Source organism: Myotis brandtii, unplaced genomic scaffold (assembly GCF_000412655.1).
Source record: "Myotis brandtii unplaced genomic scaffold, ASM41265v1 scaffold738, whole genome shotgun sequence".
Classification (NCBI taxonomy): Eukaryota; Metazoa; Chordata; class Mammalia; order Chiroptera; family Vespertilionidae; genus Myotis; species Myotis brandtii.
The window spans coordinates 95,332-111,167 of record NW_005370932.1 but is presented as its reverse complement, the minus strand read 5'-3'; the positions used below and the strand labels follow the sequence as shown (position 1 = coordinate 111,167).

General features: G+C 40.8%; 1 protein-coding gene across 1 annotated transcript in view; it reads right to left on the bottom strand.

Annotated features, from left to right (window-relative positions):
• LOC102252966 (probable ATP-dependent RNA helicase DDX10) overlaps nucleotides 1-15,836 on the bottom strand; it is a gene marked incomplete at its 3' end in the record, with an annotated part of 62,445 nt that overhangs the window by 46,148 nt on the left and 461 nt on the right. Inside the window, exons 2-5 of the mRNA XM_014530387.1 lie at nucleotides 3,520-3,580; nucleotides 2,625-2,755; nucleotides 1,479-1,637; nucleotides 328-448 (exon numbers count right to left, since the gene is read on the bottom strand). Coding sequence (XP_014385873.1) covers nucleotides 328-448; nucleotides 1,479-1,637; nucleotides 2,625-2,755; nucleotides 3,520-3,580 — 472 coding nt within the window. The remainder of the gene's footprint in view (nucleotides 1-327; nucleotides 449-1,478; nucleotides 1,638-2,624; nucleotides 2,756-3,519; nucleotides 3,581-15,836) is intronic.

Sequence of the window (15,836 nt, the reverse complement as noted above, 5' to 3'; positions counted from 1 at the left end):
GAGGACCAACTGTAATAATCTGAATAAAAATTTATAAAAAAGTAAAGTAAAATAAAATATACATTAGGCTAAATACAATGTGGCATACTGACTGATCTCAGAACAGAAAAAATATATTAGTGAAAAAAATGGCGAAATCCAAAAATTTGATTTTTTAAATCTAGTTGTACTCTGGTTTTAAAAGCCAAATGCCAAAAAATTGTTTCAAGTTATTTCTCAAGTTGTCTTTAATCAAAATATTTATTGAATAAAACATTCCTATCATTAAAATTTATGAGGGCTCTCTCGTAAATCTGAGATTTTTTTCATTATAAATTCATTACTCACCTAACATTTGGAGATTGGTAGCATGAAAACATATTGTTTCATCCATGTGTTGAAGAAGCCGACCTGGTGTGCAAACCAGTATATTTATGTTATTGATCCTCTCAGCTTCATGTTTCAGATCCTGAAAACAGTTGTTTCTTTTTATTACACAAACACATCACTGAGCAGCCTGTGTAGCAAAACTATAAAAGCCATCTGCATATGGCATTTCATCACAGCAATGTAGATACTCTAGAAATAAATGTAACTTCTCCTTCTATTTCTGAAACACATCCAAATTTCTGGGCTACAGAAAAGTCCTTAGTGAAGACCTAAAGAGTGCTATGTTCCTCTACATTCTTAATCATATGCAGGATTTTGAGGCCAGGAGAAATATCATATCAATGTTCCAAGTCTTGATTTCCTCTTAGAATTAACAAAAACATCTTAAATGCCAGAATTATTCCCAGACTCTCTGACATCACTCACTGAACTTCAATGGACTAAAAAAAAGAGCTCATCTCTCTATATTCTGAAAGTTCTTCTTGAAATGAGGACCACAAAATGTTCATTATTAAAGTTCATGGGTAACAGGTACACGAATAAGTAAGTGTCTGTGATGCTATTTTTTCTTTTTTTGTGTATGGCTGCATATAAACTCAACAATTCAAGCATTTATCCTTACAGTCTAGCGAAGACTAGCAAAGACAAGCATTCCAGGTATACCACAAAGTAGCGCAGAAGTTTAGCAGCAGGTTTTACCATTACCTAAAATAAACATTCCTCAAAACTATATCTTCCTTTCTTCTGCTAACTCAGCAATTTTCTGAATTATTCAACCTCTTAGACACCTTATTAAAAGAAAATAGTCTACATACTGAAATGGTTCCTTTCTCAATGTACACTAACAAATAGATTTACAGGTTGGTTAAAGTAAATTGGTCTCAGAACCTGATCAATTCAGATACCCTGACAAATGGACTTTCTAGGCCTACAAAATGGACAACCAGACTCTAAATGACAATGACCACACCAGGATGCTACCACCCCCTATCTAGAGAGCCAGCCTGTCTGTCAAGATGAAATCTCCACCTCTTCCCCATCAGCTGCCACAGTGCTCCAACATTAAGTTACAGAAAAAAAGAAAGAAGGATAAGGACAAAAGGGCAAACCTTCCCACCAATGATGAGACCAGCAGAAAAGTCATGATTCTTTCCTACTTTTCGGAGAACCTCAAAGGTCTGATAAGCTAGCTCTCTCGTAGGTGATATAATCAGGACCCCCAGGCCATCTGTTGAGGTCCACTGTAGACGATATAAGGCTTCCAGCACCTGAAAAAAAGGCAGCAAATTCATGTTCAGTAAGTCCTGAGAAAGCAGATTTTGACTGCTGAGTCAACCTTGCCCTCCCAATCAGAGGCACCTTCCAAGCAGAAAGCACATCAGTCACAAGTGTTTTCCAATCAGAAAGAAGAAATTGTTTACTTTGTGTGTTTTTTCTTCTATCCATCAGAAGCATCCTCCCCCAAGTCATAGAGGGAAGGGAAAAAGAAGCCCACGGCAGTTCAGCGGTTGCGAGAGCCATGCCATGAGCACACTGGCAATCAGAGAAGTCCTGCAAAGCCCAAACCCTTAAAACAGATTTCAGAAAAATATGTCACCATTTTCTGAACAGAAACCACATCAAAATAAACTCATTTTGTGTAGCTACTATAGTTACACAGTGACAGTTTTTTAGTTGTGGAGTAACATCATTGTGAAAATTAGGATTTAAGAGAAAAATGGTTTTGCAATACTTGGAACAAAAACTTAAATGTGATTTTTTTATGAGCCAATTATTTTGAAGGAACTAAATTATAAAACCAGCTACATAACTGAGATATAAGTGAATTCCTATTGTTTTAGTGCTATAAAGGACAGATACCATTTCTCAAAGAGTGACCCAATCTTCTTAAAGTGAGCATATTTCAGCTTCCTCCTAAACAAATGGCAAGTATAAATGCAACTAGCAGATTTGCAAGGGGGAGCGCAGCAAAAGCCTCCCTTGACAGTCGTACAGCAGAGCAGAACCATTCTGACCTGCCACCCTGGAATGGCTTGTCGAGGCACAATAATTCACTCAGTAAGTTACTGACTGCTTACATGTACAAGGTGCTATGTTAGGACCAGGGTGAAGAAGAAGACACCTGTCTGATAAAGCTTGCACTCTAACCAGGGAAATTCAACATGAAATAACTCTTGACATAGTTCCTATCTAGGCACAGAATGTTCTAAAGTCATATAATAAAGAATCTGACCCAATATGAATAAGCTACTTACTGGAACCAGGAAAGCCAAAGTCTTGCCAGATCCAGTTTTGGCAGCTCCGAGGACATCTTTACCTTGCAAAGCCAACCCAATGGTCTGCTTCTGTATCTCAGTTACCAAACGGTACTGGGCTTCTTGCAAACCTGCAGTTGTGAAGAGAATAACACTCTAGAAAAACTCCTGTAGAATTATGGGCTGACCTGTGCATATGTTGAGGGCCCCTTATATGTTGAGACCCTTACCCACCCCAGCACTTTAGAATGTGACTGTATTCAGAGACAGGGCCTTTAAAGAGATGACTGAGTCAAAAACAGCCCTTGTTTTTGGGTAGGTCCTAATCCAATCTGAGTGGTGTCCTTATAAAAAGGGGAAATTTGGACAAAGACATGAGGGATGTGAGTGCAGAGGGATAACTCCTTGAAGAAGCAGCAAGAGAGCGGCCATATAAAGCCAAGGAGAGGCCTTCTGTAAGCCCATCATGACCCTCCGAAGAAACCAACCCTACCAGCATCTTGATCTTTGGATTCCCAGCCTCCAGAACTGAGAGAAAATAAATTTCTTTGTTTAAGCCACCCAAGTCTGTGGTTTTTTGTTCTAGTGGCACTAGCAAACTAAGACAAAAGGTATCACATTTTTGTTTGTTCTCCTGCTCATATTAACATAATTAGGCTTCATTTTAATTATACAGAGGCCCTAGCATCTTCTTTCATCACTACTGTTCTTTAGTCCAGAAAGGATGAGAATGACAAATTGGTAAAACTTAAATGAATAGTTTCTTGTCATATGTTGTCATGGTATCAAAATTACTTGCCAAAATAAGATTTTTCAGGTTAAACTTTCTAAATCTGTTGTCATTTATAAAAAGCATCAAGAAATCCAACATGTCCCAAGATCATCATTTACCTACCTTTCAATGTTTTTTTAGACAAGGGGAAATCTGAAAATCTTGTAATTTCATTTACATTTATCTAAAAAGAAAAAGAAGACTATGTCAAATAAGACAAAATAACATACTACATAACTGATTCGTCTTACAACAAAACCAATATTTATTTATTTGGGGGGCTAGAGGTTTACATTATGCTGTCTAGCTTACCCCTGGTACTACAGGATTAAATTCAATCATGAGTTCTAACTGAAAACCATTATTCCTTCTGAAAGGAAATATGCCTCGAGGAAGCTGTTATCAAAAATATAAGGTTGTAGCCCGGCCACCGTGGTTCAGTGGTTGAGAATTGGACTATGAACCAGGAGGTCACAGTTCAATTCCCAGTCAGGGCACTTGCCTGGGTTGTGGGCTCAATCTCTCGTAGGGGGCATGCAGGAGGCAGCCGATCAATGATTCTGTCTCATCACTGATGTTTCTATCTCTCTCTCTCTCTCCCTTCTCTCTTCCTCTCTGAAATCAATAAAAATTAAAAATTAAAATGTAGCCCTAACCGATTTGGCTCAGTGGATAGAGCGTCGGTCTGCGGACTGAAGGGTCGTGGGTTCGATTCTGGTCAAGGGCATGTACCTTGGTTGCGGGCACATCCCCAGGAGGGGGTGTGCAAGAGGCAGCTGATCGATGTTTCTCTCTCATCGATGTTTCTAACTCTCTAGCCCTCTCCCTTCCTCTCTGTAAAAAATCAATAAAATATATTTTAAAAAAAATTAAAATGTAAGTTCATAACTTCAAATGGTAAAAAAAAATTCGCTCAACACATACTTCTACCTTGAACATCCTTCATCTCTAAAATGTTAATACAATAAGTTATCACCACGTCAATTTTAGGAATAAAATTTACTTTCAGCCCATCCTTCAAAGAATATCAGTTTAAGAAATAAGACGCTTGCCCTAACCGGTTTGGCTCAGTGGATAGAGCGTCGGCCTGCGGACTGAAAGGTCCCAGGTTCAATTCCGGTCAAGGGCATGTACCTTGGTTGCGGGCACATCCCCAGTAGGGGGTGTGCAAGAGGCAGCTGATCGATGTTTCTTTCTCATTGATGTTTCTAACTCTCTATCCCTCTCCCTTCCTCTCTGTAAAAAATCAATAAAATATATTTTAAAAAAAAGAAATAAGATGCAAAATGACTATAAATAAATCACAAAAAATGATAAGAATAGTTCTATTTACACAGTTCAGAGAATAGATTTAAGTTAGTTGGAGAAATATATCTTGTTAGCACAAACCTTTCAAAGTTTAACCATAAATCAGTGGCATGAGAAATCCAATCTGACAACTACTCATTTGGGAATACAGTAAAGGAGGGGCATTATTTAGTAATAACCAGGGAAGTATCTCTGCCACACTCTGATGCCTCAATAAGTAACATTTTGTCCTTTAACTTTACATTATCTAAATGTGCATTACTGATGTGCTTCATTAGCATCAACCCAATTTTCTGAATTTCATTTAGGCTGCTCAGGAGAATTATGTTATTACAGATGCTGAAAGCAAAAAACTACTGTTCAGATATGAGAATAGGCTGACAAATTATTCATAATTCACAAAAGAGGGAGCTTGCATTCGTAAGGTTCATTTATTTAAATTACACTCCAGGCAATAAAAGGATGACAGCTTGTATTTCATTTTACAGTCTACACATCTTTCCCAAGATTTTTACTGTAGTCCAGACAGGTTACTCTTGGCCTCCAATGCTGAAAACAGAAATATTAAAACATTACCTTAATCCCTACAAATCACTCCAGATAACATTGGAGAGAAGGCAGAATCAGTGTACTGCATTAGAAGGAGAAAATTACCTCATTTAGAAGGTAATCTTCTAAACAGGACACTAAAATTAGGTGCAGTCCACTTTGGTACTTGTTTTCAGAGAATGGGATGCTTAAAGAAAGAGCTAGACAGGCAACATACTCTTCAATCTCTCTTAGAAAAACAGCATAGGCAAAGTGGGCTCTTCAAACAAATACTTCTTCCTAAAGTCTGTTAACCTCCTAGAGCAGCGGTTCTCAACCTGTGGGTCGTGACCATCAGAAAACACATATAGCATATCAAATATTTACATTACGATTCATAACAGTAGCAAAATTACAGTTATGAAGTAGCAACGAAAATAATTTTATGGTTGGGGGTCACCACAAGCTGAGGAACTGTATCAAAGGGTCGCGGCATTAGGAAGATTGAGAACCACTGTCCTAGAGGAAGAGTCTGGAAGGATAAAACATGTCCAGCACTCTATTCAGTGATTCGCAAAGTGGGCGCTACCGCCCCCTGGTGGGCGCTGCAGCGATCCAGGGGGGCGGTGATGGCCACAGGTGCATTTGTTTTAACTTTTTTTGTATTACCTTTCTATTCTGAGTTCAATAAATAGTTTCATAATTTCAAACTTCAATGTTTCTAATTTACACCTTTCTTTACTATATTTTACGAAAAAGGTAGAAACATTAATACATATATCTTTCTGTTTAATTGCTATTAAAATTTTTAAAAAATTAATTTCCAGGGGGCGCTGAGTAATATTTTTTCTGGAAAGGGGGCGGTAGGCCAAATAAGTTTGGGAACCACTGATGTAAAGCTATACACCACAGTCTTAGAAAGAAGTCACCAAAAAAACAAAGGACATTGTTATCCTGCTAATGCTCTAGAACAGAAATACGGCTCCATCCAATTTGGTGCCTATTTTTGTAAATACAGTTTTACTGGAGCACAGCTACAATCATTCATTTACATATTGTCTATGTAGTTGTGACAGACAGGGTATGGCACACAAAGCCTCAAAGATACTGTGGGCTCAGTTCCAGAACACTGAAATAAAGTGAGTACTCAACACAGGAAAGTAACCTATTTGCTGGTGGAGGACCTTGCCTTCAATTTGTAAAAATGCAACACCTCCCTAGCCGGTTTGGCTCAGTGGATAGAGCCCTCAGACTGAAAGTTTCCAGATTCGATTCTAGTCAAGAGCATGGACCTCGGTTGCAGACTCAATCCCTGGTCAGGGCACATGCTGAAGACAACCAATCATGTGTCTCTCTCACATCGATGTTTCTGTCTCTCCCCCTTACACTCTTTCTAAATATCAATGGAAAGATTAGCAAAAATAAAAATAAAAATGCAACACCTGTGAAGAACAATAAAGTGAGGTGCAATAAAACAAGGTATGTCTGTATTGACTATCTGGCCCTTTATAGACAAGGTTTGCTGACCCTGTTCTAGAAGATTCTCAAGAAATATAGAAAACCCTCAATGTTGCAGACCTCGATTTAACGGACTTTGGATTTAATGGACAAACTTTCTGGTCAGTATGTCCTATGTGAAAATTAACACCCTGTTAATTTTTAAATGCTTTTAACCAAGATTTGCTTATAATTAAATTAACAGGGGTTTTTTTGTTATTAATTCACTGTTATTTTTAACAAATTTTAGCAAATAGGACATATGTTGGAAAAAACACTGTAGTAATTTTGCTGGCATAAATAAATATTACGTATCTACAACTATATTCTACATATTAAATCCAAGAGTCACTGCTCATAAGCAATGTTTGGCTAATGATTAGCCTGTGATCACACCTCATCACAGGAGATAATTAGCTCTATTGCTGTGTGGTATAACTTTCTAGAGCAGTTTTTTGTGGTTTTGTTTAATATGTCTTTATTGATTTCAGAGAGAGGAAGGGAGGAGAGAGGGATAGAAGCATCACTGATGAGAATCAACTGATCAACTGCCTCCTGCATGCCCCCTACCAGGGATCAAGCCCAGAACCCCGTGACCTCCTGGTTCATGGGTCAATGCTTAGCTACCAAGGCACACCAGGCAGGCAGTTTTAATGCAGGCTGGCCAATGTTCAGACATGCGCTAAGCCATGCCCCAGCCATGTGCATTTGTTCACTCACAGTGACTGGCAAATGTGATACCGCTATAATTAACCTAGTTATTAATAACAGGAAAGGAGCAAAGGGAAGGCCAAATATTATAGGCATGTCATTTGAGTAGCTTTGTTAGGAAGCTACAGTTGAACACTCCCTAGGGAGCCACTAGTCTATATCTCCTGAAGATTGCGGGTAGAAGGACTGGGTGGGAAAATAGAGGTATGCCCAGTAAAGTTAGGGGAATTATCGAAGGTGCTTACTGTCAGTCACACCTGGGAAAAGAGGTCATTGGCCAAAATGGGAATGGCATGGCCACTGCAAGCCTGGAAGATGTGGGATAACTTAATTCCCTGAACAAAGGAGTTTGCTCTTCCGGCTCTTTGAGGACTCTTGTTGCAGGGCGATGCTCTCTTGGCTCCTCTGCCCACACAATGGACTAACGGACTGTAGCTAGCCTACTGCTGAACTAGGCCAGCTTGCAAGATGGAACAGAAACTCTGGACACTAGCTTTGATTTTAGCTCTACTGAATCCCCAGCTGTACCTCTTCCAGGACTGGATTAAGGAAAATGGGACTTTGGAAACTCAGGGATATAATTTCATGCAAATAAAAATCACACATCCTCCCATGCAAGTCTCAGAAAATTGTTTTTCTCGAGATACTGTAAGGACTCCACACCCCCAGCATTCGGTGGGGAATGGGATACACCACTTCCACCAATAACAAATGCACACAATTACTAGACATATTCAGCATAAATTTAAAATTACTGTAGTACATATAGAAAATTTTTCTGTAAAATTAAGCTTTTCATACATATTTCATTTTAATTACACAAACATGTACATAATTAAAAACAGGTAAACTAATTTATTAATTTTTTAACATACACATTCAGAAAACCTCCCCTGAATTAGTCCATTTTGTCAAGGTTTTACTGTACTTAGAAACCATAGCAGAAGATGGGTATGGTTCCTACAAACAAAATAACAGCCTTACCCATTTCCTTCATCCCTTTCTTTTCTTAGAAAAATCACCCCTATCTTTCTAACCTTCACACTCACTCTAAAATCTATAGTCTTCTTCCAAAATCAAAGAGCAGATGGTTCAGTGATGGTACCTGTTAAAGACTACGAACACTGATGAAAAAGTTGAAGGGGACAGAGTGAAGAATAGAGTGGATATCACTTAACCATTCTCCCATTACAGGCACAACTCGTTTTATTGCTCTTCACTTTACTGTACTTCACAGATGTTGTGTTTGTTTCTGTTGTTGTTGTTAATCTCACCCATGGATATTTTTTCCATTGATTTCAGAGAGAGTGGAAGGGATGGGGGTGGAACAGAGAGAGAGGAAGGGAAAGAAAGAGAAAGAGAAACATCAATGTGAAAGAGACACATCCATTTGGTTGCCTCCTGATCATACCCCCAACCTAGGCTTGGGAACCCATGCTGGGGATCGAACCTGCAACCTAGATACATGCCCTTGACTGGTAATCGAACCGGTAATGTCAGTCCACAGGCTGACATTCTAACTACTGAGCCACACTGGCCAGGGCAATGTTGTGTTTTTAACAAACTGAAGGCAAGACACTCTATCAGCAGCAAGATTACAACTTGCTTTATTAGGATGAACCCTGGAATGAACCCGCAATGTCTCCATGGTATGCCTATATACTTATTACAGTTCCCTTCTTTCTCACAAAAATGAGTAATGTTTTTACATCCCAAACCTAGATTGCTCCACCTCTTGCAATCAAGAGAAGAAAAGCAATCTGCCTCAAATTATACACACAAAATTCTGATTAAGGAAAGAGAAACCTGGATTATGATGCAGAGTACTGCCTATAGAGCACAGCTGATTACAATATAATCAATCCCAGATGCAGAGAGTTTCAGTCATTCAGCAACAGTGAAAACAGTTGCTCAACATCTCTCAAAGCTTCAGTCCCCAGCCCCTGCAGGACACGCCCCTTATGTGGTGGGCCTTAGAACTACGTACATCACCCAGATCTCCCACTGGGGCTGGGGGGGGCGGGACTGTCAATGCCAGCAGTCGCTCCCTAGATTCACCACAGAAAATGCCATCCTTCCCTGGCCTGCTCCCAACAACTGAACACCCCAGCAGTAGGACTGCAGACCCATTCAATCCAACAAGAAGGGAATGAATGGGCAACTTTGGCACCATCTGAAGCTTTCTTTGAACTGTGCTGCAGGCAATGGCTCTTCCTACCTGTTCCTCCTTCCATCCTCTCTCCTTTCCCTCCCTATTTCTGTTCCCTCTCCTTCACCTTCACCAACATTTGCAAAAAAAAAATCTCCAACTTACTTCATCCATCTTGGCATCTGCTTCTCAGAGGACCCAAGACCTAGACTATCCCAATAGTCTCCTACCTGGTCTCCTGGCCTCCAGACCATTTATATGTTCTCTAACTGCACACATACCCCCCACCCCCAAAAAAACCTCCTTACTACTTCCAGATACAGTCTCTGAGCATGGCCTCTATAAATTTCCTATTGTTGCTGTAACAAATTACCACAAACAGTGGCTTAAACCAACATAAATTTAGTAACTTACAAATAAGTCCAAAATGAGTCTCACTCAACTAAAGTCAAGGAGTTGGCAGGGCTACATTCTTTCTGGTGGCTCTAGGAGAGAATCCATTTCCTTGCTTTCTCCAGCTTCTAGAGGCTGCTCACTTCCCTTGGCTTGTGGCCCCTTTCATCTTCAAAGCCAGCCAGCAATGAACGGAAGTTTCTCTCACTTCACAGCACTCTGACGCTGACTCTTCTGTCTCCCTGGTCCACATTACATTTAAGGACCCTTAGGTGATTGATTGGATAATCCAGATCAATAGCCCTATTTTAAGGTCAACTGATTAGCAACCTTAATTACCGCTTCCCATATAACTTATTCTGGGAATTAGGATTTAGACATATTTAGGAGGCCATTATTCTACCAACAATAGCCTCCTAAACTATTCACAGTTCACCTCCAACCCTCTTCTCCACCCTCATCAATTCAGGAACACTAACCACACTCCAAGGACTATTTCCCCCCCTTAAAGAACACCGTATTTTCACATCTTTTTGTATTTTCTAGTGTTGCTTCCTCAACTTACAATGTCCTTGCCAATATTTTTTACTGGAGAACACATCATTCAAGAACTAGTTCCACTCATGGCTACAACCACTGGACAGTTTGCATACTACACAAAGGCCTCTAGTAAGGCTGAGGAGTGGGGCTGAAATCCAACCCCAAGCCAGGCCTGAGGCTACAACCACCAGGAGCAAGGGTGCCCAGAAGAAACACATTTTTTCAATTCATCTGGCCAGATAACACAACCTTTTTTCTCTTCATTACACCATCCTTTAACAAAGTGGTTCTCAACCTTGGCTGCACATTAGAATCACCTGGGAATCTTTTTAAAATCCTGATTTCTGGGCCTCATCCTTCGGAAATTCTGTTTCTTTGTTATGGGGTGGGCCACAACATTTGTAACAAAGAAACAGAATTTCCGGAGGATGAGGCCCAGAAATCAGGATTTTAAAAAGATTCCCAGGTGATTCTAATGTGCAGCCAAGGTTGAGAATCATTGCAACACCACAGCCCTGTACATATTTATTACATTTGTCAAAATGTATCAATTCCACCCACCTCCCTAGGGTCACAGACATGTTTCTGTTTTGTTTTGTTTTGCATGTATTTTTACCTAGACCTACCTTAACAAGTACCTGTCAAATTGTTTCAAAATGTTTCTGAATCAAATTGCTCAGGCTATTGAGCACCACCTGTGTACTACAGCAGTGTAACAAGTTTTTTGCATAAATGCTACCATCTGAGGGGTCATAGGCTGAGGGTCTGTCCCTTAGTTACCTCCAGAATAACAAATCTGCTTTGATGTACTCTGGTATTTGTAACCCTGGCAATTGATTACACTCTGCATTTTTCTACTGACAAGGTCTTAAAAAACTACTTCTAAGATTTAAAAAACTAAAACAGAATAATAAGGGGGAAAACTGCTCTTTCAATTTAATGAAAAGATTTAAACATCTGAGCACTGCAACACAGTAAAGTGTAGTGTGTTGGAGCTCTGGCATCAGACTTAGACTACCTGGGTTAGAACTCTTACTTTTTCACTTGCTGTTTAAATTATTAAACCTTATTGTGCCTTCAAGTTTCCTCATCTGCATAATGGGAACAATCTCATAGGGTTATTTGTAATTTGAAGATATGGCAAGTCAATACATGTAAATGCTTAGTAAATATGAGTAATCTATATATATAAAAGCCTAAGTGACCAAATGACCAAATGACCGATCACTAGGATGTGCACTGACCACCAAGGGACAGACGCTCAACACAGAGGATCGAGCTCCCTCCTGTCTGGATTGGGCCTGCGGGGATCAGGCCGAAACCAGCTATCTGACATCCTCCAAGGGGTCCCAGATTGCAAGAGGGCACAGGCCAGGCCGAGGGACCCCACCAGTGCATGAATCCATGCACCGGGCCTCTAGTTTAAAATAAGAATGCAACAATGCTATCAACTAGAATAAACCCATCTGGAAAAGGTCATTGTGCACCAAACAATATCTAACCACCAGCTGAGCACCTACTCAAGGACAAGCACTCTATGATCAGTCTTTGGGGAGAGCAAAGCAAATGTAACGACTGAATCAATGGTCTCTGACCTTCAGAGGTTTATGGTCTAGTGCAGTGGTCGGCAAACTCATTAGTCAATAGAGCCAAATATCAACAGTAGGACAGCTGAAATTTCTTTTGAGAGCCAAAGTTTTTAAACTTAAACTATATAGGTAGGTACATTGTTATTAACTTAATTAGTGTATTCCTAAGGCTTAGGAAGAGCCACACTCAAGGGGCCAAAGAGCTGCATGTGGCTCGAGAGCCGTAGTTTGCCGACCACGGGTCTAGTGGGAGAGTTAACAAAGAAGTTAAAGAAGTCAATGAAGGTGTACACAAAATGCTACAGAAGCACAGCAGCCCTAACTCTACCTGGGGAGGGCAGGAAGAGAAATTTAAATCTGAGAGGACAAGTAGGTGTCCCTAATGCGGAGGAAGGGGATTTCTCACTGCAGTGGGGACATCAAGTACCAGAACGAAAAGCATCAAAGAGCACGAACAATTCACAAAAGTGCAAGTTGTTCTTTCATGTATACCTATCACAGACTGCTTGCTTTACATACATTACCTCATTTGAGCCTTACAAATGGTGGTTAATAATCTCGTTGCATGAAGAAACTGAGCTCAGGAACATTAAGAAATGTGGCTAGTCAATACCCAAACTGAGATTTAAACCAGGTCTGCCTGTCCACAAATAACTTATTCTTCCACTGGACTAGAGCATGTTGATAAGTTAATTCGTTTAACCATTTTCCTGAAAGTAATTGTGAAGCAAGGAAAAGTTTTGTTCAGGAGTTAAGTGACTGGATTTTCATCTTGGAAATACATCATTCTAGCAGCAATATGGAGGATAAATTAGAGGGGGAGAAGGCATAAAGGCCAAATCCCATCAGCCACCTGTTTTAATAATTAAAGTTCTGTTGGAACACAACTAGTGTGCACCCATTTGTTTAAATATTTCCATGGAAGCTTTTGTGTTACGATGTCAGAGTTGAGTAGATCCACCCTTCTGACCTGCAAAGCTGAAACCATTCACTACTGGGTCCTTTACAGAAAGTTTGCTGGCCTCTATTATAACCAATAGCTACTGTAGTAACCAGGCAAGAAATGATGGGGCCTGAACTAAGGCACAGCAGTGGGAATGGAGACACATTTGAGAAATTTAAGATCACCAATGTGACTGATGGGATACAAGAGTTGTAACAGGGAAATCTCTAGGATTACTCCTAGGTTTCTAGCTCAGCAATCTGCTTAGAAGGTAGGCTAAGATGTGGCAGGCTAAATAATGGTCCCCAAATATGCCCATAGCCTAACCCCTGGAACTGTGAATGTCACCTTATATGGTAAAAGTGACTTTGCACATGTGATTAATAATCTTGAGATGTAAAGATTATCCTTGATTATGTGGTGGTCCCAGAAGTGTACTTATTAAAAAAGGGCACAAGCAGATGATACAGAATAGCAGAAGGCAATGTGTCCAAGTAAGCAGATACTGGAGTGATGCAGCCACAAGCCAAGGAACACAAATAGCCAGCAGAAGCTAGAAGAAGCAAGAAACCCCTTTTCCTCTAGAGCAGGGTTGGGGAATGTCATTTAGTCTGTCCCTGACAAAGCATTAGGGTGAGTTAATTAAATGTTTGACCAAATACAGCAGGCTAATTTTTAAGTTGACAATCTTGTATGGTCTATGAATGTTATAAATATCCAAATGGCCCTTGGCAGAAAAAAGGTTCCCCACTCCTGCCCTAGAGCCTCCAGAGAGTGTGTGCCCATGATTTCAGATTTCTGGCTTTCAGAATAGTGAGAGAATAATTTTCTGTTGTGTATGGTAAATGAGAACATGGGCCCCTCCCATATTCCAACTCCCCCTCCCTTAGGGAAATACAGTGAAGGCCATCAGTCTGCGGACTGTGAGGCCTTGGGAGCCTGGCCAGCTCCTTAGTCAAGAAAACAGCTAGTGTTTTGGTCTCACACACACATACCTTCTCCCTGTATGCCCTGTTTTCTCAGTTTTCTGTACTCTATAAAACCTTGTGTTGGGAAAGTCTGGGTGCTGCTGAAACAATAGTGCCCGCCGGCCGCCCCGTGCAGCCCATCCACCTTAGCAGTTCAACTTCACTGGTGGAAGCTGGTGTGGCAGTAAACTTCACCAGTCAGCCAACACCAGTGAGCATGTCAGTCCTAATAAATCCACGTCTTTCACAGCCAGTCCTCCGGGTTACTTCTTTGGGAATCCAAGAACAAAACGCTGAGCTTTTCTGGGACTTCAGCACTTTGCATAACCTGTTTTAAGCTCCTCAGGTTGTGATAAATTGTTACAATGGCAGTAGAAAATTAATACACAAGACTGAGAATTTAGAAGAATAAGATAATGAGCTCAGTTTTGGCCTTGTGGCATTTAGGGTATCCTAAGACACAAGTAAAGACATCCAGCGCAGTCAGAATAAAAAAGATGCGAACTCAGAAGAGCTCTGGGTAGAATACAAGAAGAAGCAGTCACTGGTCCACAAGAATAAACCTTGAGATTACACCAGGGAAAAGAACAGAGTGGGAAGAAGCAAGGGCTGAGGCTAAACCCCAGAACAATTCTAGTCTTTGATGAAGAGTCAAAATTTACTACAATCCAGTAATAATTTACTTTACAATGGCTTCGTGAGATGCCATGTATGTAGCAGCAGTACTAACAGAACAGCTAACATATGCAATATTTACGTACCAAGCATTGTGCAGAATGCGTTGCATGCATTCTTACTAACTCCCCACAACAACTTGTAAGGTAAACATTACTATGCCTTTTATAAACAAAAATAGGGAAGCCAACAGAGTAAGTAACTTGCCCAAAGTCACTCATCTGATGAACAAAAGCTAGGATGATTAGATCACCATCTCAACTCAAAAGCCAAAACAAACTCTAGGCTCTCTCTAGCCTTACTGTTGATTTAAGGGTTTAAAGAAAAGCTATAGCAGCACAACACACAGTGACTTTAATTCCAGAAATATCCCATAGGTTAAATTCCTGATTATACTGCACTAGAAGGGAGCAATCACTGAGGGGCTGAGAGAGGTGGTTGAAGGTCACAGACATGGGAATTAGGGGGAAGAAAAAGAGGGGTACCGACAGCCCCAAGGAGCCTGATGGGGGAAGAGGTCAAGAGGTCAAAATGACATCTCCTGGGAAACTCATCTAGGAATATCAGCTACACCATGTGGGATGGCAGACCCTGAAAACAGACCCGGAGTCTAGTTTTTCTTCCCAATTTTTGAATGGGGACATACTAGTAAAGCAAGCAGAGAGAATGAGACAGGCACAGGAAGGAAGATGGGTGATGGGTGATGAAGGAAGATGGGCAAGTCCGGCACGGTGGTTAAAAGCAAAAGCTTGGAATAAGAAAGACATGGGTTTAGGTTCCAAATCCACACCACCTACTACTACTAAGCTCAGGACGAGTTTCTGATCCCCTCGGAGCCTCCATGTTTTCATCTGTAAAATGGGGATAAAACCCATATCCGAGACCCAGCCAAGTAATGTGAAACACATGGTAAGTGGCTTAAAACGTTGGCGTCACTATTACCGTTATGTGGTTGGCATTATCGTGTATATTACTGGAACCATTAACCTCCCGACCCTGTAAGTCCCACTGCATGTCCATCTTGACGGAGGACAGCGTGGGGAGCAGGAGGGCGGCCAGGCCTCACAGGCGGCCTGGGCTGTGGCGCCCGGCAGACCACAGGGCCCCCCGCGTCACCCCTCACCCTCTCCCTCTCCCGG